General features: G+C 48.2%; 1 protein-coding gene across 2 annotated transcripts in view; it reads left to right on the top strand.

The window, feature by feature from the left end:
- The window catches only part of LOC144121866 (monocarboxylate transporter 6-like), a 72,926-nt gene extending 62,501 nt beyond the window's left edge, over positions 1–10,425 (top strand). For both annotated transcript variants that reach the window (XM_077655286.1, XM_077655287.1), the window contains exons 3-6: positions 633–776; positions 3,234–3,492; positions 5,440–6,023; positions 6,562–10,425. In XM_077655286.1, coding sequence (XP_077511412.1) covers positions 633–776; positions 3,234–3,492; positions 5,440–6,023; positions 6,562–6,737 — 1,163 coding nt within the window. In that variant the 3' untranslated portion in view covers positions 6,738–10,425. The remainder of the gene's footprint in view (positions 1–632; positions 777–3,233; positions 3,493–5,439; positions 6,024–6,561) is intronic.
- Positions 10,426–27,791: the final 17,366 nt, after the last annotated feature.

Here is a 27,791-nt window from a genome sequence, read left to right as displayed (position 1 = left end):
CAGTAAAGGCAGCACATTTTCAGATGAGCTCTACTAATGCGATGCACAAGACTGCAGTCGTGATTTTACTTTTAGTTGATGCTGTCGGCCCAATACAGTTCTGTAGATTTGCCTGCTTATGATCACCACTATTTACACGGCGGTGATGCGGCGAAGGTGCAAAAGTTTCAGCAAATAAATATTCATTGGCGCAGGCTCTCTAATAGACCTGTATGTCTTTTCGTACAAATACTTTTCGTAAGATAGAAGTCGAATTCGGGCTAGGAATGCGGTTATCATTCCTCGATAGTTACCTGCGCAACATACATCGGTTTTGCCTTCAAGAACCGCTGCGCGTGGCGAATTTCTCATACAAAAAGCGAATACGGCCATTCAGTATACCTAATTCCTTGTCTGTTCTATTAAAGAATGTTGTGAATGTATTCACAAGGCCTAGCGCCACCTCACCATCCACTCCTGGTATCGAGACCGCCGCACTGAGCCGGTCTCAACACCTGGAGTGCACCTTCAAGTGGCATTGGCATGCGTTACCGCACGGTTCGGAATTGGGGGGGGGGGGGGGGGGGGGTCAGCGACTTTTTTCCCCTATAGCACCTTCATTACAAATGTTTTATTTTTTTGGTTGGTTTCAGGCCTCCTCGTCGCAGTGTTCTTCGAACGTGTCAATGTAATTACGGTGATGACGGTCGGCAGCATCCTCGCGTGGCTGGGCGTCATGGCCTCGGCACTAGCACCTAACATTATCTGGATGTCACTGACACTCGGTGTGACTCACGGTAAGACTTCCTCGTGCGAAATATGAGGACTGGTTCGGGCTTGCTCGCAGGTCTATGCAAAGCGAGCAGGAAATCATAAAAATAACAAGGGAGTGTTGTATTCACAGAAGGAAAGAGGCAGAAGGCGACAGGATGTGCTTGAAACCTCAAACATTAACAGCAGATATCGGGTGCTTGTCAGAAGCGCATAAATAAACATCAGCTTAACGGAACCCAGAATAATTGTTATTCTTGGACTCCTAAAATATGCTCATTGCGGTAGTATTTATTTCTTAAGAAACGTATTTCTGAAGTGATTACTTGTGCGACATCAGAGTCTTGATTACTATGCCTGTTACCTAGTTTGTTTATTTGTTTTCATTCGAGTTATTGCGCTATTTGCAACCGCTTGTCAAAGGTCGAGCTGGTTCCAGTGGTTGAATATTAATCCCAGCTTCACTAAGACTAAACCATCGCTGCATTCACAACGCCGAGCAACACAGAGCGACGGCTAGCTTTTTCCGTTCTTAAAAATATTGATCGGACTTACCCACGCGCACTTCACTCCAGGATAATGTAGCCGGACCCACATCACTGGAACGAAAGCGAACAAAACTTTGTAAGCTGCTTAGCGAACCTGTGGAAGAGGCCCAGTGCAACTGTGGTCGTTGTCACGCTTCAGCAACTGGCCGCATGATGCAGGAAAAGTGCTAAAACGGTGCTTGGCTGACCTTTGGGATCGCATTAAAAATACAAGTCGGTTTATATCATTCCAGGGTTCTCAGCGATGGTGCAGTCTGCAGCCCACGGACTGTAAGCTTTAATATATTACTTCTGCTTTTCCAAGGTGAATACTGAAAGCCTCTCGAGGTACTTGAGAACTGAGAAGAAATATTTGTTTCTTGCCCAAACAAATGCTTGTCCTCAATTTTACACGAGCAAATTACCTTCGCGAGAAATTGAATAGATTTGTGACTACAGCACATCTCGCAGGATGGTCCCCTGTTGTGCTAGTTTTCTGTGCGCTTAGAATTCTTTACTGCATTTTTTGCTTGCGTTCCGCACTTCTTTCGCAAAATGACGCAGTTACAAAATATTCCGGAATTTTATACCTGCTGTTGTAGGATCTGCTCATTTGACCCAACTCAGATGATCGATATGCGCAAAACATTAGAAAATCCACGCACACTTGAGAAACACAAGGACAGGCGCAACACTAACAATTACTTTATTCTTCTGACACCAACGCATATATTATATACCTATTTCCACATCTGCGAGAGAGAACAAAAAAAAAACAACCCTCATTTGTGATTAGTGGCAACGACGCGAGCACAGAACGTTAAACTCTTCTGAGATATGGAAGTATCCCTGATGCATCCTTCAGCTTTTTTTCTTAGTATGAAGTGCTTCGAGAGCCAGCCCCGCCTGTTCATTTCTGCTCCAGCCCAGAATCGACGTCTCTTCGAATCGTAGTTCACAATTGCTGCAGTGACCAATGCGCGACACAAGATGTGCACCTTCGTCAATTTTATTCCATAGATCTAGCGCATGCTCCCTGAATCGATCATTTATACAACGACCTATTTGCCCGATGTAAGTCTTTCCACACGAGAGTTGGATCGCATACACAACTCCGGTTGTGCGAGGGACGAATGTAGTCCCATGCCTAATTTGCCTGCCATGCCTTCCATCATCGCACGTGCGGGGGCACAGCTTGGAAAGCTTGTTCGGCGCAGAAAACGCCAGAGGGATTCCATGCCGGCTTGCCACTCTCTTGAGGTGGTGTGAGACCTTATGTAGGTAAGGCATCGCCACTGGCCTGTACATTTCATATTCCGCTGCCGCCCTCTATTTTGGCGCTCTGATGTTTTGCTTTCGGATCAGAGCTTCAGCGACAGCTGTCAAAAGTGACAAAGGGTAAGCTGCTGCCAAACGCCAGCACACCTGATGGTCAAAACTTGCTCGCAATTTATGCACACACGATTTTCTGAGGGCCGACTCCTTGCATGAAGGTGCTATGCCCCTTTTCCCTATCTTAGAGTGTGGAGACTTAAAATGCAAGTGTTCCTTCTTTGCTCGTGGGTGATATTCCCAGCATACATCGCGTTCACAGACTTCGAGCTGAAGGTCCAAAAACTGCAAACCATTCCTGTGGGGTAGTTCGTGGGTAAAAATAAGGCCTTGTCCTTGTTGTACTGAGAAGGAACGGTAAGTACAAGCAAGAAACGTATCGCACAGAACAGGAGCAACACACGAACCCGTAGACTCTATTGTGTACGTGGATTGTGTAATGTTTTGCGCACAACGATCATCTGTTGCACTATCATGCACCAACTGGGCCCAACATAAGTCTCATTGAAGCCCCAGCTCAGCAAATATAAAATGATGAGCCCGCAGAAAAACTGAGTCTGTAAACGTGAACATGACCAAGGAAAAACCAGTTGATAATGCGCTTCATCTCTTCTTCGGTTTCAGGCTTGGGCATCGGCCTGGTGTTCAGCGCTCTCCAAGTGTTCTTGAGCCAGCACTTCAGCAAGTACCGGGGAACTGCGCACGGCATTATGTACGCCGGTGCGGCTGCGTCGGCCATGGTCTTTCCGTACCTGCTTGAGTACAAAATCCAAGTCCTCGGCTTCCGTCTGTGCCTCGTCATCTTCGGACTGATGCTCGTCAACCTCACTATCATTACGCTGCTGCTGGACAAAAAATCTTGGGCCGCTGGCGTCGCGATGAGGCAAGCATAAAATCACTATTTTATACAAGGTGTTCTAGGGAAGCCGGCCACTAATTTTAAAAAAATAAGGCCTTGGAGGTAAAGAGAAGCTTCTTTCGGCATAGCAACGTCATTTTTGACGGACGTCAAAAAAGAGTGGAACCTTGTTAACTAGTAAAGTGATTAACTAATTTTAACAGTTAGATTTTTATCTTTCAGATACATGCCTAATTGCAATTAGAGATTTGTAGCCGGTTGTTAGTAATAGCCATATTAATTTCTAGAATTTTGAAAACGCGACTTCCCTCGCCGCTATGGCTGGACTATTCGGGACATTTCTCGCGCCATTCGGAAACCGCGCGCTTGCGGGAGGGCGCCGAGAGACGTGAATTAAATCGCGACACTCCGTGATTGACGTCCAGCGTGCCCCGCCCGCGCTATAGCAGTGCAGTGGCGAGGAGCAGGGACCACTTCTTCATGGGCATGGCTAAGATTGGCGCGTGAAGCGTGCATCACGAAGTGTCGCGATTTGTTTGGCGTCGCTTTGCGCCCTCTCGCAAGTGCTGCGATTTTTGAACGGCGCGACAAGTGGCCCAAATTACTTTAGCCACACCGGCGAGGGTAATCGCGTTTTAAGAATTCTGAATTCTCATATGCAATTTACGAACGGCCGGCTACAAGTTTTATTTTCATTGATGTGCCTATCACTAAAGCTATTATAATTAGTTAATCACTGCACTAGTCAACAGGATTCGCTTTTCTTTTGATGCCCGCCAAGAACGGTACTACTGATTCGCAAAAAGCTCCTCTTTACCTCAAATACCCTATTTTTAAAAATTAGTGGCCGGCTTCCCTGAACCAACTTGCATATCGCGCTTTGGGACTGACCTCTGCATGACTTTTTCTTATCAGAATGACAGCCAGTAGTCAATCTGATGGGGATTTTGTTTTTGGTAACGAACAACTCAGGAGAAACAATATACATGTTTTTGTTGGTCATAGTGTGCTGAGCAACGGACGCTTTACGCTTTAGTCATGGTTCGAATATATATTTTCTCACATTAAAAACATGTTCCAATATGCATTCTAGAAAGTTATAACTTTTGTCCAAGTCACCCTTTTTAGGATCGTATCTGCCGCACAAACTCCGTTCCTTTCACTATATTCTACAGAGCAGGAGACCGTATTTTCTATCGCAGTTGCGACTGATGCTCATAAAATGCGGGAAATGAAAAACTGAAACATCAATATACACCGTGATCGAAAAGTAGTAGAAAAAGTAAGAGTTCAAAAATTCGAAAAGTATAGGTACTAGCAAAATTTAGTTCTACCAGGAAGGCACCGGAAAAGGGGGATAATTTTAAAGTAACCAAAAAAATTTAATTTTCAGAATAGCTGCCTTTGCCTACATCAAAGTGGTGCTTTATTTGCACGAGTGTAGTTAGGAGAGTAGGCTGCAGGGCCACCTGTTGGCCACAAATGTCACAATAAAATATTGAATTAATAAATGAATGCTCTCTTTTGCTGTACGTTTTTGAGAAAACTGCATCGTGCTACGTTCTTTATGTTCGATTTATAGAATTTTATAGACTCTGTCCTTACCGCGACATTAAGACTAGGTTAGAGATAGTACAGCGCAGTGGAAAACGACAGCGTTTGTTGTTGCAAGCTTGTAACTTTGATATAGTGCGCAGACAGAACTTTGAGCTGATCACTGCTTTTTGAAAGAAAAGCCTGTTTGGTAAATTTATCATAACACACAATAATCTTCTTTGACCGAGTGGAGAACGCTAAGAGGAAAACAGTGTTTGAGAGAGGTTCGAGGCTTGCGTCAATGCAAGAGGGGCTAATTATATTGCATATAATGTTACACCGCATATAAATTTAATATTTACACACGCTCAGAAGCGCGAGTATGAAAAGATGATTGAAGGCGGCGGTGCTTACGCATGGTTCTTTTCATTGCAGGCAGATTCCTCGGGGAAGCCTGTATAACAGTAGGACGATCTCAGCTGCCATTAGTCCCACCAATCCAGTCGGTGCATCACTTGCAGCCGCGTCGTGTTCACACACAGACATCGTGCTTCGCGAGGGCAGAGTGTTCAGCTGCCCCATGTACTACGTCATCGTCGTGACATGGATTGTGTTCAATTACTGTTTCGACGTGTTCATTGGCACCATTGACGACTACGCGACGGACAAGCAGATGGGCTTTCTGCGTACCATATCAATCATGCCCATCCTTTCTACGACTGACATCTTCGGCGGCGTCTGTCTGCCGGTTCTCGTGGACAAGGGACTCGTGAGCCGGAGTGCCCTGCTCAGCACTACTTACATGGGACTTGGCGTGACCACTGCGCTGCTGCCTGTGATGAATGATTTTCTTCCATTCGTGGGCATGTGTCTATTGCTGGCCATGTTTATGGGCTGCGGCAACGCGATGTACGGAGTTCTCCAGTCTGACTACATCCGCCAAGACCGACTGCCAGTTTCGTATGGAGCGGCGGGGTTCGTCGCAGGCGTCCTGCTCATCGCGAAGCCTTTTGTCATAGGTGCGTACACCTAGGAGGCAAGCAAAACACATTCCTATTGCACAACGAAACTATCTACTACAAAGTAAAATGGCACGCGGTCGTGCTTTACGGGAAGAAAGGCAAGCGGAGTTCAGCCATATGACACGAATGTGCAGCTTCGCCGCTTTGCTGACACTAGGATATGTAATTAGTCCATGAGTGACCACATGAGTCCATAACAGATACGACGAGAATGCCATTTCAGCCTCTCCCCAGGACAGTAAAATGAAGTTTAAACCAGTTGTCCAAGTAATGGATAGGTTTGACATGAAAGGTGGGGCTTTAGCTCTGCTGCATTAAAAATGAGCTTGCCATGTGCAAAATTACGTTCTATTTGATGTTTTATGCTGTTTTTTGTAGCATCTGCATAGCTCTGCACCACTTAACTTCTGTTGCGGTCTACAAAACCAGACTTGATATGTGAGATGAGCACACAGCAGGGCTACCACGTGCCCACACATGTATTTCTGCAAAGAGGCACGCAGCAAAGAGTACCCATTCATTCATTCTCTTCCAGGCTACTTCAGGGACGTCCACAAATCCTACGACGGGCTGTTCCGCATGTTGTCTGTGCTTTTATTCCTCCTTGGATTTTCGTGGCTTTTGGTGGTGGTGTACCAATGGCACACAAGTGGCTCATGGAGGAGGAAGAAGAGACGACAGGCCGTGCTCGCAGTCCTTGGATACCTGTGACCTCCTCCGTCCGTCCCGTGCTGATGTTCCATGTTCCTGCATTGCGCTTCTTGCCTAATGTCTGCATATCTACTTGCAAAACGGTCCCCGCTGAGGAGAAATTGTTATATCTTTGACGCAGGCCAGCACAGTATTTTGCCACTGCCAAAGAAATTAGCTGCACTCATTTCATTTCCATTTGAGAATTATGATTCATTGGAAGTTGTCGAATGTTAACAGGAGCTGTTTTATGGCATTTGTTTCCGATGTAAATATCATTAATCGTTTAAACTATGCGCTTTGCCACACAGAGATATATGCAAACTTGATTCTTCGACCCCTCAATATCTTCCACAAACTTGCTGATATCAAACTCTTAAAGAAGTGTTTATCTTAGCGTTTTATTCGTTCGCATACTCGCCAGCCCATAGATATCACGCAGATGGTAGGCTTTTTGAGGAACAAAGCGCAGGTTCTTGCTTTCATGCCATATGTTTATAATACTTTTTCCGAGGCGGTTCGTATGAACTGCATCGCTCCCATTCAACATAACTGCATGTATAATATATATGCGTGTATTTGACACTACGAGCAGCCTGCGCTAAATCAGATTCCTTCCGCCACAGACGAAAAGATGGCCACCGCAAAGTCCAACAGGAGCTTTCTACCCTTGTTTGACTTAGACGCTGCCTTAATCACCTAAGTATCGCTGCTGTTTCGCATTTTTTACAATTGTACACGCGGATGTAGCGCCGAGAATCCTTCCCCCAGCTCCGCACAATTCTCGTTGGAGGCCTGGGCCAGCCAGTCCATTCCATTTTCATGGCTGCAAGTTGGCATGGGTTGCCGGGGTCGTGGAACGGTGCGCTGGAAAGACTGGCTCGTCCAGCTCTTCGCTACGATGAACCTGCTGCGTAAGAACGGGGAGGGACGTTCAGGCACGCGATCGTTCTACACGCGTTGCTGGCTTAGATGCAGAAACTTCTCGGCGGCTTGGCCACAAATTCATGTTCCTCCGCTGACAATGATAATCCATTCTGGTCCCCCTTGCATTCGCTCCGGTAGAAAGGTGCCAAGGTCCGTAGTTCCTATATGTTCACTACTTTTGCACGCTTTAGGCATAGCCGCCTAACAACTTCTATAAGGGTCCTAGATCGTCAGTGGCAATAGCCTGTGGTCAGGCTCTTTTCTGAGCGGATCTCCACCCGTGTTCCTGGCGTCGTCTGCTCATTTCTTCTTGCTCGTGCTGCTCGGCAACTGCTTTTCGGCAGGTAGTGAGGGCAGCTTGGCACCCACTTCTACCAAAGGCATACTAACGCCGCGGACATACACAGGCAAGCTAATGCTGTCGTTTTCAGGGTGCCCACGGAAACATTGCAGGGGTAACCCATTAGAAAATGTGATGCACCTAAGCGGGGCCTACTCATTCGTCTTATAGCACATTCCTTTGCCGAGGAAAATCTATTGTGTTTAGTAGTGTGAAGCCGGCTGGAAATTTCGTAATGAAAGATTGAGTTTTGCACTTCCTTTTGGTGACAGTATGTGCCACATCGTAGTCATCATCATCAGATAACGTCCACTGCAGGACAAAGGCCTCGTCCATACCTCTCCAATTAGCCTTGTCCTGTGCCAGCTGCTGCCACCTTATCCACGCAAAGTTCTTTATCTCATCTGCCCACTTATCGTTCCGTCACCTCCTGCTACGCTTACCTTCTCTTGGTATCCATTCAGTTACCCTTAACGACCATTCGTTATCTTGCCTTCGCATTACATGCCCTGCCAAAGCCTAATTCTTCTTGATGTCGACTAAGATGTCATTGATCCGCGTTTATTCTGAGGCTCACTCTGCCCTCTTCCTGTCTCTTAACGTTTCATCTATTATTTTCCTTTCCGTAGCTCACTGCATAGTCCTAAATTTAAGCTGAACCATTTTCGTTACCCTCCACATTTCAGCCCCATAGGTGAGTACCGGTGAGATACAGCTGTTATATAATTTTCTATTGAAGAATATTGATAAATTGCCATTCATTATCAGAGGAAGCCGGCCAAATGCGACCCAGCCTATTGTTATTCTTATATTTATTTCCCTCTCATAATCCAGATATTTGGTCATTACCTGGCCTAACTAGAACTTTGTCAACGATTTTCAGAACCTCGCTGCGAATTTTAATCTGCTTTTCTCCTGCGGGGTTGTTGAACTTTACTTTGGTTTTCTGCATATTGATTTGTAGACCACCGTCCTGCACTGCATAAGTAATTGATTATGCTTCGCATTTCATCCCCTGCGTGACTCAGCAAGGCAACGTCATCAGCGAAACGCAGATTATTAAGGTAAACTCTAATAATTCTTATCCCCGACTGTTCCCAATCAAAGCCTTTGAGTATCTCTTGAATACACCATGCCACTTATTGAACACTAATGCAAATTTAAAGTTCTCGGGGGTGTAACGTATAAATACTGGCCCAAGTGCACCAAAACTTCCTCCTGGCAAATGGCATGCTTCACTAGTTGTTCCTGATTCAAGATAATTAATTTTATGTAATGCTTTTAGAATCCTTAATTTTTTCCTACATCTCCACACTCCCTTACTCTAATTTCTATCTTAGGCTCATTGTGGTAGGGTAGAAGCATATTTCTTCTCTCGTGTATCAGCGCCCTCTGAGGATTCGCACCACTTATTCATCAATACATCACATATAATGCACATAAAAGTCTACTTCTTCACAAAAATGCTTGCTTTTCTACTTCATAGAAACCCTTTCTGGACAGCAGTGACACGATCGGTTTCTTCAACGATATACTGGAGCCGTTCATAAATTTAGAGAATTAGGTGAGGTCTAGGAGGCATTTTCTACCCCTTATGGTAAAACACTCAAGAAATATTTGAAAGTTTAAAATAAGCGTGAGAGGAAACCCGCGCCGAACCGGAAGTTATCGCAGGCAAAACCAATTGAAAATAAAATAAAAGGAGCCAGTGCCCAAGAGAAAATTTAAGAAAAATCAGAAAAATAAAAAAGGCACGAATGATGGCCGAGCGAAGGTGGTGTGTAGGGCAGAGAGTCCCCAAAAGTAATAATATTTAGGAAGGAAGAAAAGAAGCATGGTTTTATCCAGCGTATCCAGTACAGATTCGGGCTCCAAGTATTGAAGTTTACTGTCACCCTCAGTGGCACGATACAATCATAGTATACGCGATGAAAGGCTGCAAGCACGGTAATATGGGCGACGTATTCTGTGGCTCGTTAACTTGTGCAAGGCTTCGTGATCTTGAAACTGTTTGAGCCGTAACCCAGCGGCTTTATTTCGAAGGCGCCCTGATAAGCCAACAATTTTGCCTCACGTCTCTATCTTATACAACTAAAAAGTCAAGAATGTCTTTGCCATTATAATGAGTGCACTAGCACACACGTCATATTCCGACAGCCACAGAGCCGTCACATGTGCTGAAGTCATTTGGATGCTTTTTAATGGTTTCTTTCCCTGCGTTCAAGTTTGCCTCCCACTGCATTGGGGAGCTATATTTGCGTGTTTTTTTATCATCAGTGTTGCTCTTGCATTATATACTCATGATCGTCATTACTTCATTTCACGCATTATTTCGAACGCGACTTTTCCTTTTGTCACAATGCAAGTGCTGTCTTCTATTACCTTTTCCTATTGTGTTCAGAATATAGCATTTGTGAATTTCATGAGGGCCATAAAGCACTTAAATAAATGTTCGTATCTGTTTCGATTTCCTCTACCTGCTCGCAGAAGGCCGATGGTAAACTCAAGTGATTTCCAAAGTTCAATCGTGGAAGCGGCCGCTTGAATATAGGCGGGGGGGGGGGGGGGGGGGGGGGGGGTCAAACACACCACCGTAAGCACTACTGGGCAAAAAAAGGCCTTCCGTTTCTTTACGCGGTCTCATTCTTCCGTCCTTGCTTGGTATGAATACCCATCGGCTCATTTTTCTCAGAAATGGTTGAAAACCATTATTTATTATATGCTATTTAACCGCACTTGGCTCCACGCATCAGTGTCTGCGCATGACATCACAGTCGTTACGGCGACTTCCACAGGTGATTTGGTCGCCGGCGAAACCCAGAAGGATAAGTGAACATGTGCGCTGGTTGGCTACAAGCGCAAACACACATAATCTGATGCTTCGAGGAGATACGGAGCTTATAACCATTCGCAATTACGCTGTTGGTGCTTTGTGCACTCTTAATGAGTACGATGCATGGTAGCATTGCGTTTAATGGAAGAAAAGAGCCCACAAAGAACAACCATACCTTCTTCGTTTCCTTTCAGTTTAACAGGAAAAATTCAATCCAGTCAATACAATAGGGGAATTATGGCGCGCACCTTTACTTTAGCCACCCCGCCCCCTTGCCCTCTATGCACAAGATAGCTTTTTGTAGAATTCTCTTCGCAAAACGCCATACCGCATTTAGCCTCCTTCTTTTTTGTTTATGTGCATACCTAGGCACCTTGCCTAAACGCTACGTCTCGGTTTCACCAAGACTATTTCTCACGGCGTTCGCCTATTGCTGCGCATTAAGGCGTTAAGATATACGTGCATCTCGTTAAGTAATTCATAATCAGGAATCGCTAAACGTGGCTTACCTAAGATCTTTTCGCTTTCTCTCTCCGGCTGGGCTCCTGCATGCCTCCTGTGGCGGCCTGGCTTGGAAGCATAAATCTAAAGGCTGATAACTGTCGTTCTTACCTACGCGCTCCTTCCGAACCGTATACTATAACTCGAAAAAACAACATACTGTTTTCTACCTTATTCTCCCGACCTTAGTGACGACAGCCTACAGGTAGCACTACATCTTGTCCCCCAAGGTATCTTTGTCCTACTACTCACTGTATCAGTTTCCAGAATGCGTTTCCACGGCATGCCATTATTCTTATATTCACGCACATTGTGCAGTTGGATTTTAACGCGAGAGCGTTAGTATTCCTCTGCCGGAAAAAACTGTCCGGCGTCGGCGTTGGCTACCGTTTGTAGCCTCGCAGCCGGAGCGGCCGCAGCAGTCTGTTGCTCCAGCAACCTAGGTCGGCCACCCACCTCGATCACGTGACCTTGTTGTGTCACCCCAACCTTCCCAGCAAGCTGACCACTGTGGCAGGTAAATTAACGATTGGTCGCGAGAGGTTGCTTGGGAAGAGCAACCTGGGTCGCACAGCCCCACCTGAAGCAGCACCTGCCATCGCAGAGCAGTGGCACATCGCTTAACCGCCGCACCTCTGCCCTACGATGGCAGCTGCTGCTTCAGGTGGGGCTGTGCGAACCAGGTTCCCTTAACCGCTGCACGACTGCGCAAGGATTGATATAAGGGCTTCCATTGATTTATGAGTGCAAATTCTAGGACTACCAATTCCGCATACATTGGTATATACCAATTGACGTTATCGTTTCGTACCGTGAAGGCGGAGTTTAAATGTCTCCTCCAGTTTTTTCATTCTCCCAGTGCACGTACAGAACAGCGATTTATTGCACTTGCAGCGCTCTATTTCCGAAAAGTGCCTTATAGAAACTTCACTCGCAGACTCCAGAATTGTATATCAGAATTTGTGATGAAATCGGTGACAAATTTAACAGCGATGTTTCGGGGGAGAGGAACGGCTGCGCTGTGCGTGCTCGAACCGAGGCTGCCTCACCCCAAACGGGCCCTAAAACAAACACCTTTCTCCTTAAGCGGTTCAGTTTGACAAGTTCACAGGAATAATTAAGTGAAAGGGAGTACGTGAAGGAGGGGAAATCAGTGATGGAGAGCTCGGAGTACCCAACCAAAACGTCGACAGGTGATGACGGACAGCGTATGCACGGTTTTTGTGACCGCTCAAGGCAAATAGTGGTCTGTGGAAAGCTGCTCCTGCCGGAAAACGGTCATTCAGCGAATCGCATATTTGACGAGTGCTAGCGCTCTTTCTGCCGCCCATATTTCCTCAGCCGTGGTACTGGGAAGGACTCAAGGCAGTTTAGGCATGCGCTCTTTTAAGCTCTTAATCTCGGCGTTCTCTGTCAGCCGTGGTCCTCAAGAAGAGTGGGAGTTGGCACGCAAACTGGACTGATTTTGCGCCAGAAGCGCTTTGTTGTATCGAAAAAAAAGCATCCACGTAGTAGCGGGATTTCATGATGGTTTTTAGCATTCAGCCCGCAATGAAGTTTTTTTGGTGTGGCATTTTTTTTTTCAGTGAAATGTGGTATGTTAAGAATCATCTGGAAAGGAAGCGAGAAAAAACATGAGAACAACCTGATGGCAATAAGGCTATCGATAAAAGAACACACTATAAAGAAGCAAAGAATAGCGGAGTGTCAAAATGGGTTAATAGTTGGGATGTCGATTTGTTTGCTAAGCGCTCTCTTTGAGGTACTCATTGATTTGGTATAGTGTGGTTTTGACAAACAACCAGACTCGGAATGATGAACCATCATGCAGATGGGATATTGTATGAAAAGTAGTAGGGTTTTAAAGTAGCTAGTGGTAGATAGTGCTATTAGCTGATGAGGACAACGATGTGAAATGCACAGCGCAAGTGTGTTGCAGTTTAACACGAGATGTGGTTGGCTTCACTGATAGCGTAGTGCTGTCGTGCAGTGGCCAGAGAAGCTGACCTGTTTGCGCTGCCGCGCGTTGGAATCCTAGTCGCGGCAATAATTATTTTATTTGTTTTGGTCAAGGTGACTATCAAGATCATGTTTCACAAAAACTGTGTGAGCCGGTTAGACCTCGTGAAGTGCTTTTACACTGCAAGAGATCTTGGGGACCACAGCGGTGGCCTAGTGACTGAGCATCCTCCTCGCCTGCGGGAGGTGCGGGGTTAGATCCTCAGTGCCGCAGGGTACCCACCGGTGATACATAGGGTACAAGCTTACACTGGCCTGGTGCTCGACTTAATCAGGATGAAATGCTTGGGAAATGGGTCTTTGACCCAACCATGAGTAAACAAAAATACCTTGTGCCATGCCACTCTTTGGCCGCATGTGCCCTTGCGCCATAAAAATTCAATGTCATCATCATAAGAGATTTTGCCTAGGGGTGCGTTAACGCATTGGGTCGGGTTCTAAGGTATCGCGCCGTTGTCGAATTCTGATTATTCCGCTCTTTCAAAGTCATCTGCAGAGCACCCTATAAGCATACAAGAATGTCACCTATGTTTCCAGCTTATAAGACAGTCCTGAGCTCTATACAAAACGTCACAAAGGCGACAGTTTACAGCCAAAACAAAAGTACTCTTTTTTCTGAAGACAAGTTTTTCTGGGTAAGGTCTTACATGTAGCTTTTGGAAAAAGGCTTCCTGCATGGTGTGGGAGGCATTCGCACACTCGTACAGGTATGTCATGTGAAGGCAGGCAAAAGTATTTCGGGAAAATGATGCGCAGAGGGAGGCGAATAAATAAACATCTGTGCGCAGTCGCTTCTACGATGGAAAATATACACTGGCTAAGACCGTCGTTAAAGGGACACTGAAGGAAAATACTAAACTAATCAACACGGATACGGTATTCCAAGGAGCGCTACCGACGCTTTCTTTTCTTGGAAAGGTGGCTGCGATGCTGCAAAAATCGCAAATGAAAGTCCCGATAGCCCTCAGCATTCAAACCGCCCGCGACAATTAAGCAATATTTGGACATATCTATAACGCATTTGTGGCAGAGCTCTCCGACCAATGAGAAGTGCCACTCCACCGTCACGGCAGCAATGTATAAGGCGTGCATGGCACTCATCCCTGCTTGCTCATCCCCCCCCCCCCCCCGCCTCCCCTCCATAATTAAAGACCAATGCTCTCGGCTCTATCGCGTGCGCTGCGTGTCGTAGGAACGCTGGTGTACTGCTGAAATATACTGCGTCGGTTCGAAAGGAACTACGAGAAGTTATCTATGGTGGCCGAACAATGCACAGCACACGACTAACTGCGCTCGCGCACGACGATACATCGGCGACGACTACGCGAGCGTAAGGCCATCGGTGCGTTGTAAGCTTCGACTTCGAGGGGTCATCAAAAGCGCACGAGCGCAGATCGCGCTGTAATGCATATTATTAGATACAGCAATTGAGTAAAAATAAGAATTAGAGGGGACACTTAAGCTCGTCCTGAAGGGTATGACGCGATAGCCCAACGGGCTAATTCCAATATATTCAGAAGGCATTCATTACTTTACATTCATAGACACCTGCAGAGTCCTAACTTTCCTGGCGCAGTGTTGGAGCGGTTAGGCTTTGCTCTACTACCCTGCGATGGCAGGTCCTCCCAGCGGTGGGCCATATGCAGCCCAGGTTGCTCTTGCCGAGCGATCAATCATTAATTTAACTGCCACCTGCCACAGTGGGCAGTTTGTTAACTATCCTGTGGACAAGTTGCGATGACGCCGCATTGTCACATGACCTAGGCGGCCCATGTGCCTCCTAGGTTGCTCTCTGGGGAGCCGTGCTCGCTATTTTTTGCCCACAATGCCGGCGACGACACGGGATTTTCTAGAGAACGAGGCCTTTAACGCTGTCGCGTTAAAACTGCACGTGAATTTGCCATCAAACGGTGCACTTTACTCTCGACTATCGCCTGTTTGTTGTCTGACTACACACTAAGTATATATGATCTCAGACGACCTTTGCGGTTGTCTGTGCTGTGGTCGCTGTGAGTTCTACGTTCGTGAGTGGTGCCTGTGCGTTATAAGCTGGAAAGAACGAGGGTATGTTCTGCCTAACTCTTGTCAGCACGTGCACCATCCAGCAGAAAATGCAGGTTTAATCTCGAAGAACACACATAAAATAAATGATTTTTTCTGGTGGAATCCCATGTGCAATTAACACCAGTTTAGCTGCATACCATATCGGTATGCTACAGCTTCGCAGCTGAGAACGAGGAGTTGAACGAAATGCTCTAAAATACTGGCTTGCGTATCGGCGCCACAAATGCTGAATGCGTGATGACCTGCGCTGGGGATACTTCTCGTTAATCAGCCAAACGAGAGGTGATGGTGCGTGCATATGGCCCTTCCAAGATAATTTTCACCATTTCCGAAAGCATACCCGCCTTTCTGCTGCGAAGATAACATGGGCTGACGTTGCGCTTCACAAGCTGACGACGTTTACGCCAATGCATGTGCATGCCTGCATGAGTACTTACTAAAAAAGCAACAGACACTTAGCAATTTCAGAATGCTTTCTTCACCAGCCGCCTAGAAAGCACAAGAAAGCGTGAATGTTGTCGAGAGGTTGCGGTTGTGAACTTGCTTCGTACAAAACTCACATGCATCCTGAGTGCACAGATTGCGAGGCGGAAGATTAAGCACTCCTTTCTGCGTCTAGCCTTTCTGTCCGTCTTGTGTGTTGCCCTGAGTTACAATATGAGATTTCGCATTCTTGGCTGCGCTCGCCACGCTGCTTGCCTTCTTTCTGGACGGTAATTTTCTATCGCAAAGAAATAGCGTTCCACTAGAATGCGAAGTGGACACGTCATTATCGCAGTAGCACGAATTCTTTAGTGGCGGCGCCACGTGTGCTTCCCTTTTACGCAATTGCGTATTCGCTATCGCATGACGCTAGCCTCTGAGTCTAACCTGGCTTAGTATTTCACTTTAGTTTCCCTTTACCACGAGCAACTGACCTAAAAACTGTCCGCGGAGTGGCATTCCCGTTGCTCACTGGCTTAGGTAGCATGCCGTTCTTCCGCTAACACTCGTTTAGAAGGCGGCGGCTCCGTCTGTGGTGCCTTATACTGCCAAGGGGGCAGCTAGTCGGGATGCTTCCTATTGGCTTACGCTTGTGATAGCCCCGAAACAATGTTGCGTTCACCTGGCAACGAAATTAGGATTGAGGGCTCACCTCACGCATGGCCGGATTTTGCCGTTGCCGTCGCTTTTTCTCACGCTCACGAGCAAGCCGAATACCCACTACAGCCTGCGGCTGGGGACACGCGCTCGCAATGGCGAAGGCTCTGCACGCCACACGCGGCCTCCTCGCTCAGCTGCGAATACGAAGCGGCCACGGGTTCGTGAGGTACGCTTGCCCTTGTCACGTGATCTTGCTGCGACACCCCTGCCAGCCGCGACACAACTTCTGTAGCGATAGCTACATTACGGTAGCATTTCGAGCTTTCAGCGTGATGGCGCGGGGCGGCGCTGCCACCGTGCGGCTGCGCCGCCACGCTGTCACGTGGTGCGGAGCAGCTGCCGGTGGCGCGGCGCCGTGGCTGATCATGTGGTTCGTCACGTGGTTGGTCACGTGACCAAGTTCCACTCGGCTAGCTGTAGCTATCGCGTCACTCCAGGTTTAACCAAAGCTAAACCATCCGCAAATTTTTTGCCGAATCTTTAACGGAATCTTTTTGTTTAAGTGGGAAGTTGCACGGTACTGCTGGAAGCCAGAAGAAAACCTCAAACTGATCGACAGAGCTCGCAAGACGGCAAAGGTCATTGGGGCCCTTGATTGAGGGCGCCGCCTTCAGTGGGAGAATTCCTCTGCGGTAGTAAAGTTTCTCAATGACTTATTCTTCTCTGGAAGACGAAGACGAAACGCCGATGAGAGAGGTTGCGCTTCGCATGGGCTCTGCCAACAAGAGGATAATTCTCGCGAAAGATACCCCAATCTCAGAAATTTTATTGCGAGGAGCTTTGCGACATCATCCGGTATCCACCGATGACTTTCTCAAGCTCGTGAACGTTTTTACGACATTTATAGGGACCTGTGACGTTTCGAAGTGGTGGCCGCCACACCTAGCTAGGTGTGGCGAGGCCTAGTGAAACCAACCCGGTAAACTTGGATGCATCAAACAAAAACGAGTCGGGTCCTAGTGTTCTCTGCTTGCAACAACTGACCTGGCGAACTCTGCGAATGGCCAGAAATCTCAGGAATCCTTGGAAACGGATTTAGACGCACGAATCCCAAGTCATGGAGATGTGGAAGAAGGCCGTGCCTAGACGCCGCACGGCCTTCACTCCAACTGGGACGTAAATATATGCAAGACGAATCTGCAAAGGTTAGCAGGGGGGGGGGGGGGGGGGGATAGACGTGATCGCAGGAAAGGTCTATGCTACCCCGACGTGCCTACTTCTGACCATCGTAAATCCTCAGAAGTCGACAGCATTGCTACCCCAGCCGGCACTGCACCAGAAGATACTGAAGAAGAGGAAACTACCGCCGCTTCATAAAACTGAATACAAGATAATGATAAGACCCAAAGAAGGGCATGGACGTCAAGAAATTCATGCCTGCCCAGTTTTCAAAAGCCATTGTGGTAGGCTACAATAACCTAACGTCATGCGACCGCTTTATTGTGAGACCACGCTTAGGATAAAACATATCATTTTCAGCACTTCCTATGAAGAGACCATGGATGCCATACGGCACATCATCAGTCGGTGCTTTGAAGGGAAGACTTATGCCGTCAACGTCTATCTGGCGGCGACTTAACAACAATAGACTTAAGTCCTTCTGTTTAACGCGAAAGTGAACGTGTAGGAAATTGTTTCGTGTATTTAGAAATTCTCTTTCCATTGTAAAATTGGTGTGCTACCATGGCTGCCTTGCATATATTGACTTTTATTTGTGACTCGAGAATGAGTGTATATTATTTTATATTGCATATTATACGTACTGACTGTTACACTTTGTAATGTATAAAGATGTATATTTCTAAATCTTCCACTGTATATGCCTTGTAAATAGGGGGCTCGAAGCTCGTCAAGTGGAAACTTCCACTTTTTCTTCGAGCCCTCCTCGTCCTCCGTTAATCTTTTTCTGAGGAAGAAATAAAATATTGATTGATTGATTGATTGACTGAAGACGTCATCAGAGGAGTTATTCTTGGAGTGGACCCAAACACTCCATCAGAAGAACTAGCCAATCTTCGACTGCGCATCCAGGAGATAGAGATTGTTCAAGCACGCATGCTAGGAAGGTCTCGCAACGGCAGTGCTAACATTACTGTGCCCCATCCGCCCCCGTTAAGTAATCTACTACGGAGGAGAGACGGCATGCAACCCATACAGACCGACCAAGCAGATTTGCCAAGTACGTCTCAAAGCAGGCCACAGAGTGGCCGTGTGCCCAACCCCGGATACAAAAGTGTGCCGCAACTGCAGACTTCATGACGCGGAGGAAAACTACGCCTTCGAGGCCAAGTGCGCGGCCTGCCAGGGAAACCAGCCAAAGGGCAATAGGGCCTGCAAGCAACGCCTAAAGACAGTCACCGCACCCAGCCAAAACAAACAATGCCACCCGAAAGAAAGAAGCCTTCAAGGCAACGCGTCAGCAGGAAAGATTGACAGTTCAACCCGATGGAGTACCGCTGGTTTGCGACGGAGGAAGAGTGGCAGCTGACAGAGATATAAACAAAGAATAAATAGAAATCTACAATCAAAAATATCGAAGGCTACAGAAGAAGCCTATGAGTATGAGATAAAGCTCAGCAAGCAAAACAGGGCAGAGTTTTGTAACTCGCTTAAAGGTACCCTAAGTGCGGCCAAAACATATTCAATCTTATGATGCCTGATAGACCTGTCCGGAGTAAAATCGGGCTCAAACAGAGCACTCCACTACATAGCCCATAAATGCCCGGGCACGGATGCAGATTTAATGAAAGCCATGCACCAAAAATACAAAAGGTACCCGTCCCCGGCTCGCCACACTCGCACGTAACACTGGCAGAGGTCTACGCAGCAGCCCGTATATTCACAAGAAACAGTGCCCCTGGAGGTGACAAGGATACAAACGGTATAAACAGGAACCTGAGCACCGACCACCTGACGGACCTAACCAAGTACATACACGAAGAACTGTGGGAGAAAGGCCAGCTGCCGTCGGCTTGGAAACACGCGATCATCATCACTATACCTAAAGCAGGAAAGTCTCCGGCTATGGGCAGTCTCCGTCCAGTCTCTCTCACTTCTTGCCTGGGAAAGCTATATGAACCAGTATTCAACCCGAGGCTTCAAATTCAAAATTACATAGACGAAAACAACCTATTTCCTTCCTGCATGCTGGTTTTCCGCAAGAGACTCTGCACTCAAGATGCCCTCCTCCGTATTAAAGAAGGCGTAAATACCATCCGCAAACGCGGTGATAACCTCTTATTTGCACTAGACTTGAAAGGCCACCACACCATAGTAAAAGAATTAAGCAATACCGACTGCGGGGAGAAAATCTTCAACTACCTGAAGGCATTCCTCTAGGATCGCAAAGTCACCGTACGAAGTGGAGAGATCCGGTCACCCTCGGTACCCACGCTCAACAAAGGCTCAGGCCGCAGGGCACTGTAGTCTCTTCAATGCTGTTCCCAGTAGAAATGCTCACCTTAGCCAAAAAGCTCTTAACCCACTACGATATATGCTTCGCCTTCTACGCGAACGACATCACTATATCGGCTGCAATGGGATCTTTGGCGCCGGAAGGATGAAGATCTGCAAGCAGCTATAGGTATGGTCGAATAATTTACCGAAAAGAGCGGTGTTCATTGCTCCCAGGAGAAATCCGAACTTACGTGGTTACACAGGAAAAATTATAAGTCCCCGGGATAAACAGAACTCCACCTAGGAAACCAAGACAATAAGGAAAAAAGGAAGATGAGAGTTTTGGGGCTGTGGTTGCAAAGCAGTCTAAGAGCAGATTGTACAATCAAAACTCTCAAGGCCACAGTCAACCAAATATCAAGAATGATTACAAGGGTAACCTGACATCGGAAAAGGATGAGGGAGGAAGACACTCTCCGCCTAGTCAAAGCCCCTGGTCGTAAGGAGGATTGCCTGCGGACTCCCATACCAAGAGATTAGAATCATTGATCGAAGGGCCATTTATACCATCACAAGGGGAGCCTATAAAACTGCCCTAAACATCCCACCAACGACCTCAACGGTAATTCTTTTCGAACTCGGAGTACACAACACCTTCACCGAGCTCAGGGAGGCGGTTCTGAAGGGTAAAAAAAACGTCTAACCACAAGACAAGCCAGTAGGGTTATTCTGACGAGACTGGGGCTATGGCAGGCACTACGAACTAGTGAGAAAAAGTCCTAAATTATGACATCTACAACATACAATATCTATGTAAATCCGATACCCAAACATAAGCACCCCGAGAGGCAGAAGGGTAGAAGGAGATCCATAGTGCAAGGACTGGCGAAAAACTTTTAAAAGGCCCAGAAGCAGCATACGCGGACATCTCTGTCTATGCCAAGCCAGGCAGGTTCGCGATCGCTGCGGTCGACAAGAAGAGGCCAATTTTTAGGGCTTCAATCTATGCCAGGGACACTGCGAAAGCGGAATCACTGGCCGTAACTATCACCATCAGGACTCAAGACCGAGAGGGCAAGTCATCGCACCTCGTTACGTTAAGTACACTCTCACGCTCACACTGAATAACATGGACACCTAGTCACGAAGGCCTAGCTGGAAACGAGGTTGCGTATAATCTAGCCTGAGCTCTGGAAAACCGGCGGATCCCAATTCATAACCCATCCCCCTCTTAGGACCGTATGGTGACAGGCTAGTACACCGTAGGCTAGTAGGAAGACATTTCTCATCGCCACACAAACAACCGTCCTCCTCAGATGCCATTGACTGGAGGAAAATACAAACCAACACATATCCAAGTCTCCACATTTTACACAAGATCAGACCCACGCAGTACCATACATCATGGTGATGCCGGGACAAACCGGAGAAAAAGTTAATAGTGCCACATCTCAAACGAGCAGTGGGAGGAGGCCCTGACCAATTACAACTTGCACCAGCAAGCCTGGATCATCCAGCTAGTCCGAAAGTCAGCTGGCGCCAGCGGAGCCCTGGACTAGGGGCCCCGACCACCCGTTATCCTGCCAATTATAACCTAAATAAAAAAATTGTCTTTTTCCTCTCTGAGCCGCATAGAAGACGAAGCAGCGACAGGCGTGTGAGGAGCGCTGGTGCTGCCTTGCAGCTGCGGATTTTCCACTTCATACGCTGCAACCTTGCCCCGAGTGGCCTTGATATAAAAATTTTTACTGTAGAAAGCAAACCGAAAACGAGTTACACAACCTTAACCACGGGATGCACACAGCATGGTGGATGGCATTCATACATACCAATAAAAAATGCCCGTGGATTAGCTCAGATAATCCAGGATATACTAAGCGAAAGCTGTCAGCGTTCATTGTGTTTATTGGCGCTGGCGTTGACGTTCTAGACGCCGATGATTTTGAGGAAAGGAAGGGCGCATAATTTGCTCCCTGGGTCAGTGGACTCCTCAGTCGCGCGCGTGGCGGTGGTGAGAGAAAGATGTAAGATGTATACATCAGCTCTGACATCGTTGTGTCAGCCACGGTACTGCAGCAATAGGCCACAGCGTTCATTGGGCAACCGACCTGTCGCGCTAAACCATTCATTAACTGTCACCTGCCAGGGCGGTAGGGTGGGCGCGCTGCGTGTCCAGTGTGCGCAACGCACTAAACGTTACATACACCAAGCCGCGTCTGCTTGGCTAGGTCACGTGGTCAGGCTGCAGGAGCTCTGCGGCTGTGAAGCGCTGGCTGCTGCTGCTGTTGTTGACAGGAAGAAATGCAAAGTGCACGGGCCTGCCTACTGGCTCAAGCCGTACCACGCTCGCTGCCGCGTGCTGAAAGTTGAGAGTTAAAGGACAGGAGAACAAAGATAGAAAATAAAGGCGCGCGCTATTATGCCCCGGGCCGATCCCGGAGGCAGTGCAATACCGGGCCGACCCGTGTCAGTGTGCTTCAAGCACTCCGCCATATTCCAAAAATAAGCTTAATATCTTGGGTCAAAGGACCCGCAGCAGATATTACATCAGGTATCAGGTTGCGTATGATCAGGTATTAGGTTGCGTGGAGCGCCGGCGCAGCGACGGCGATGACTCGGTTCGGCGGCGTGACGAAGTCACGTGATGCGTTGCTATGGTAGCGGCGCATCAAGGGCGTTCAAGGTCAAACTGCACCTTACGGCGAAATCGGCGCCGCTAGGCAAGTAAAGCTTTCGCTTAAAAAAACAATCGGTAAAATTCAACGAACACAAGGAAAATAGGTTATAAATCATCTCGGAAAAACAGAAACAATATGATGCAGAGACTGCACACAGGCGCCTTTTGCGTTTTGCCTCCATCGAACCGCTGCTTGATCATTGCCTAATTTTAATGGTGAACGGCACGCTTAACAAGCCTCGACCATAAAAATTACAGGACTGCACTTCTCTGCTTAAGAGCGGAAATTAGAAAGCCTTTCCCTGTACTCTTTTTTTCCCCTTCATTTGCTGAAATTCTGCTGGCAAGCGGCGCTATCCTTCTCCTTATATAACTTCGACACGCATGTTGAGAATGAGAAATTACGTGCGTGGCGTCGGAGTGAGTGGCTGCCAGCGCTGTGGCCACTTCCTCGGCTAACTTAACTTTACTAGTTTTCACCGAGAGTCCATACACTTGCTTTCCCTCGTGTTTGACCGCGACGGTAAAGATATCCTCTTGCGTAGGGCCCGCCGCGTCTACATAATATGCGCCATTCTTGCTGCCGTAATACTTCTCTACAGCGCAAGCTTTGGCTTTTCTCCTACCTTGACTGTGCTCGGGATGCATCTTGTTTGGTATCGGAAACATAGCTCAATGCAGGGAACAAAATAATTGGTATGGACGCCCGGATCCGAGTGAATAGAAAGGAACGAGGCTGCTCACACAGCCGCCCGAGTGTCTCTCCCCGGAGTTCCACTGAATTCCCAGGCTCTGTCGGGAGTCCTGTACCGAATCTTCTTGCCAAATATGCGGACATTACAGCATATGTGTGCCTCAGTAGGAAAACGTTCCCAGAGCCCGCCAAAGGCCTGGATAGAACTAAGGAACGACACCTCAGAAGGCTGCAAACGGGGTCGTTTCTAAGCCCTGCAATCCTAAAACACATCGACCCAACCTTTTCGGGGTACTGTAAATTTTGTGAGATGTGGGCAGACGCATATCATGTGGTATGGGCTTACTAGAAAAATCCGCAAATAAAGAGAGTACGTCAGCCAACGAGAGATGGCTGGGAGGCGACCTTGTCCACTTGCTTCGAACTGGAGTCCCAGAGGACTCTGGCTCAAAGAGCGTGGGCAGCGGCTAGCGCCAATGGTTTCCGGGAATGAGGACTACCACCCAGGTAAGGGAGCAGTGCAAAACTCCACTCTCCTCTAAAACCCGCCCCAGTGCATCCGATAGCACCACCACCTCTTCATTTTTCATTTATTTTTGATATTTTAGTTCTTTTTTCACTTTTTATTCGCTGAGAATATTTTTTTGCGCGTGGCTACGCCAAGCAGGTGTATGAAAAGTACAGAAGCATTTGTGACATGCATGTCCACAAGAACAAAATCGACTTGCTGGCTAGCTAAGCAAAGTAGAAAGCATTTCTTTTCAGTCAATCCGCGCGCCGAAACAATTTGTGTATGAGTGTACACAGAGATTTACTAAACCAAATCCTTCAGCGCTGATAGGCTTGAAGAGATAATCATCGCCTATGCGCTCAACGACGGATTCGAAACAAATGTCTCAGGCAGCGTATCTAGCGCGTGCTGCAAGTCTGCGACCCATCGCATGTTTGCTGGCTTGCTACCCAGCCTTTGATGGCATCTTTCGAGAGAGAGAAAAACTTTATTGTTGGAGAGGAAGTCGGGGCACGCCCCTGGGTCTCCGCACGACCCCACTGCACACAAGTGTTTATGTCCCTAAGGCCCATAACACTGGCAGCCCGGCCGGTGGCGATTGTCTGCACGGCCGGGTCCTCCGAGCGCAGCAGGGTCTCCCAGTCCTCCCAGGTCTTGAGGTCCTGTAGGCCGCGCGGGGGAGGGTCTGCCGGGCAGAGGGAGAGGATGTGGAGGGAAGAGGCGAATGGTTCTGGGCACAAGGTGCAGGCAGGAGTGGGGAAGGAGGGGTGATAGTGAGCTAGGCTCAAGGGTGAGAGGAGTGTGTGTGTGTGTGTAGTTTGCGCCAGAGTGTTGCGTGTTTGTTCAGTAGGGAGGGGTGGGGCGGGGGGTAGAGCTGGCGCGAGGCTCTGTAGGCCTGCGTCATCTCGCTGAACGAGTGCATTCGCTCCCTCGCGAATCCCCGATCCGAGGCCACCTGAACCCGGTTTAAAGAACCTCTGGCTAAAAGGTTGGCGGCCTCGTTTCCGGGATTCCCGGAGTGCGCAGGCACCCATATAAGCTCTACATGGCGGGGTGGGGGTGCATCGGGTGAGCCCAGTATGCCAAAAGGAGGGACGTGGACTCGGCCTCGCGCAAAATTTAGAATTGCAGTTTTAGAGTCTGTTAAAATGTACTGGGCTTCCGTGCGGGTGATGGCAATTGCGATGGCGGCTTCCTCTGCAGCCCCTGGGGTGGTGTCAGGGGGGAGAGGTAGTGTGAGGAGAGCGGATGAAGAGCAGTCCACCACGGTTGCGGTTGCTTCGTCACCCGTGCAGGCGGCGTCCACCCATACGGCGTCCGGCTCGGAGCCGTACACTCGGTGGAGTGACTTCGCACGGGCTCTGCGGCGCTGCTCATGGTGGGAGGGGCGTAAATTTTTTGGCAGTGGCTTGATGACCAGCTCTTAGTGAAGGGATCGAGGAATGGGGAGGAGGGTTGGGTCGTTGGCCGGTATTCTGATTCTGAGGGAGTCTAGGATATACCGGCCTGTGGAGGTTTGTGTAAGCCTTATGTATTGGGCCTGTCGATGGGTCTCCACGAGTTCCCCGATCGTGTTGTGGAGGCCCAGGCCTAGTAATCGTCTGTGGGGGTGTTGAGGGGAAGATGAAGTGCGACTTTGAATGACTTGCGAATCAAGGCATCCAAAGCATTTATGTCGTGTTTGGATAGTTCTAGGTATAGGGTAGTGTAGAGCACACGGCTGAGGACAAAGGCATGAATGAGGCGACAGAGGTCGCGCTCCTTCATGCCTCTATGATGGCCCGAAACTCTGCGGATGAGATGCGATATCGCGCCTGCAACCTGATTGAGTGTCTTGAGGGTGGTGGTGTTTTTGCCATCGTTCTGGATATGCAGGCCCAATACGCGGAGGGTGTCAACCTCCGGTACCGGGTCGCCATTCAGTTAGATGGCAATGGGGGAGCGGCGGCAGCGTTGGTTTTTTGGCTGGATGAGGAGCAGTTCGGACTTCTCTGGGGAACAAGACAGTCCGATGTTCTGTGCATAAGTTTGGGTGAGGGTGGCTGCTTCCTGTAAGGTGTTCTCTATGTCGCCGTCACTGCCGTTGGTGGTCCACAGTGTGATGTCGTCGGCATAAAGAGTGTGCTTAAGGTGGGGGATAGTTGCCAATTTTCGGGCGAGGGGGATGAGGGTGATGTTAAAGAGGAAGGGGGAGAGGACGGACCCTTGAGGGGTTCCGATACTCTGAAGCGTGTAGGAGGGGGAAGAGAGAGGTCCAAAATGTATCTCAGCCGTACGGTTAGTGAGGAATGCTTGAATGTAGGCGTACGTGCGCGCACCCACATTCAATGGAGATAGGGCAGTCATGATCGCCTGATGTTCGATGCGATCAAAAGCTTTGGAGAGATCCAAAGCTAAAACTGCCTTTGTGTGACCAGGCAGAAGCGGGTCGAAAATGTCATGTGTGAGTTGCAGCATGGCGTCCTGTGCGGATAGATGGGGCGGAATCCCACCATGCTATGCGGGTATAGATTGTTGTCCGCCATGTGCGTTGTGAGTCTTGCTAACACAACATGCTCGAAGAACTTTCCGAGGCATGAGATTAGCGAAATCGGGCGAAGGTTTTGAAGTGTAAGTGTTTTGTTGGGTTTGGGTATGAATATTAACTTCGAGTGGCGCCAGGACTGCGGGAGGACACCCTCCCTCCAGCACTGGTTGAAGTATTGCGTAATTTGGGTGATCGATTGGTCGTCCAGATTACGGAGCGTGGAGTTTGTGATTTGGTCTGCACCAGGTGCGGAGTTGGTTCGACTGCGCATCCACTCGATGAATACAAAGGTCGCAAGAAGAATGAGCCTCGATGTCCGTGCAGTGTGCGAACATGATCATGGATTAGTGTTTGCCCTACCCGAGAGAATTGAGAATTGGTTTCTGGGGAAAGAAAATGGCGCAGTATCTGCCTCACATATCGGCGGACACCTCAACCACGCCGTATGAGTCTTAGGGTGTCCTGTTCTTTCATCCCCTTCTTTTTACTGCTGACTCTTCGCACAACTCTGGCGACTTGCCCGGTTTGTATTCTTGAGAGAGCCGGTGATATTGCTACATTGTCCTGTGTTTTGCAGCCACATTCCAAGCACTCTGACTTCCGTTTTCTCAGGTATTGTCTCGTTTCCCAGTTTCAGTGTGATTTGGAAGTCCTATTTCCGTGTACCTTTTTTTATTCTGACGTTTTCTGATTTTTCCGCTTGTATCATATCAGATGAAAGCACGCAAGCTATCTCTGTAGGCTTCCTTACCACGTGCTTATCCCTCGCCCTCTGTTTTCACTAACCCCTTTCCACCTTCGGCTATAAGTATCAGCGCTGAATAAACAAGCACGTTCTTTGTTATCCAGACACACTGGCTGTCCATTCCTGTCGTCCCGCTCGAGGACGATACATGGTGTCGGAAGTGGGATGAAGGCGACCAGCTAAAACGACAGCTTCGGGGCTAGCCGAACGTAAGGATTGACGCCATGGAGCACCTAAGGCCACCCGAACCGCTGCGTTTGACCGGCGATGGAGGAAGGAACTGGAGGCTGTTTCGTCAAAAGTTCGAATTTTTTCTTTGAGCCACGGCATGCACCGACAAGCCAAGATCGGAGGCGGCAAAGACGGCCCTGCTGCTCAGCGTTGCTGGAGAGGATGCCTTGGATGTTTTCAACAACTTTGTGTTCACCGAAGAAGAAAGCAAGGAAGACTACGCCACCGTGATTGCCAAATTCGAAGTCGGGGTCGACCTCTTTATATACTCCGGAAGACATTATCTGTGCGCCTACGACTCGATGTCCAATTTCCCAGAGGTGGAGCTGCTGCCCGACACGACAGCCAGTTCGGTTGTCGATAAGCTAGGTGCAGTATTTTCCCGTTACGGCATCCCTGCCGAGGTTAGCACAGATAACGGCCCGCAGTTCAGCAGCCATGAGTTCGCTCTTTTTGCGCAGCTTTAT

The sequence above is a fragment of the Amblyomma americanum genome, chromosome 2 (genome assembly GCF_052857255.1).
Source record: "Amblyomma americanum isolate KBUSLIRL-KWMA chromosome 2, ASM5285725v1, whole genome shotgun sequence".
Lineage (NCBI taxonomy): Eukaryota > Metazoa > Arthropoda > Arachnida > Ixodida > Ixodidae > Amblyomma > Amblyomma americanum.
Note: the sequence above shows the minus strand (reverse complement) of the source record. Positions and strands in the feature narration are given on the sequence as shown.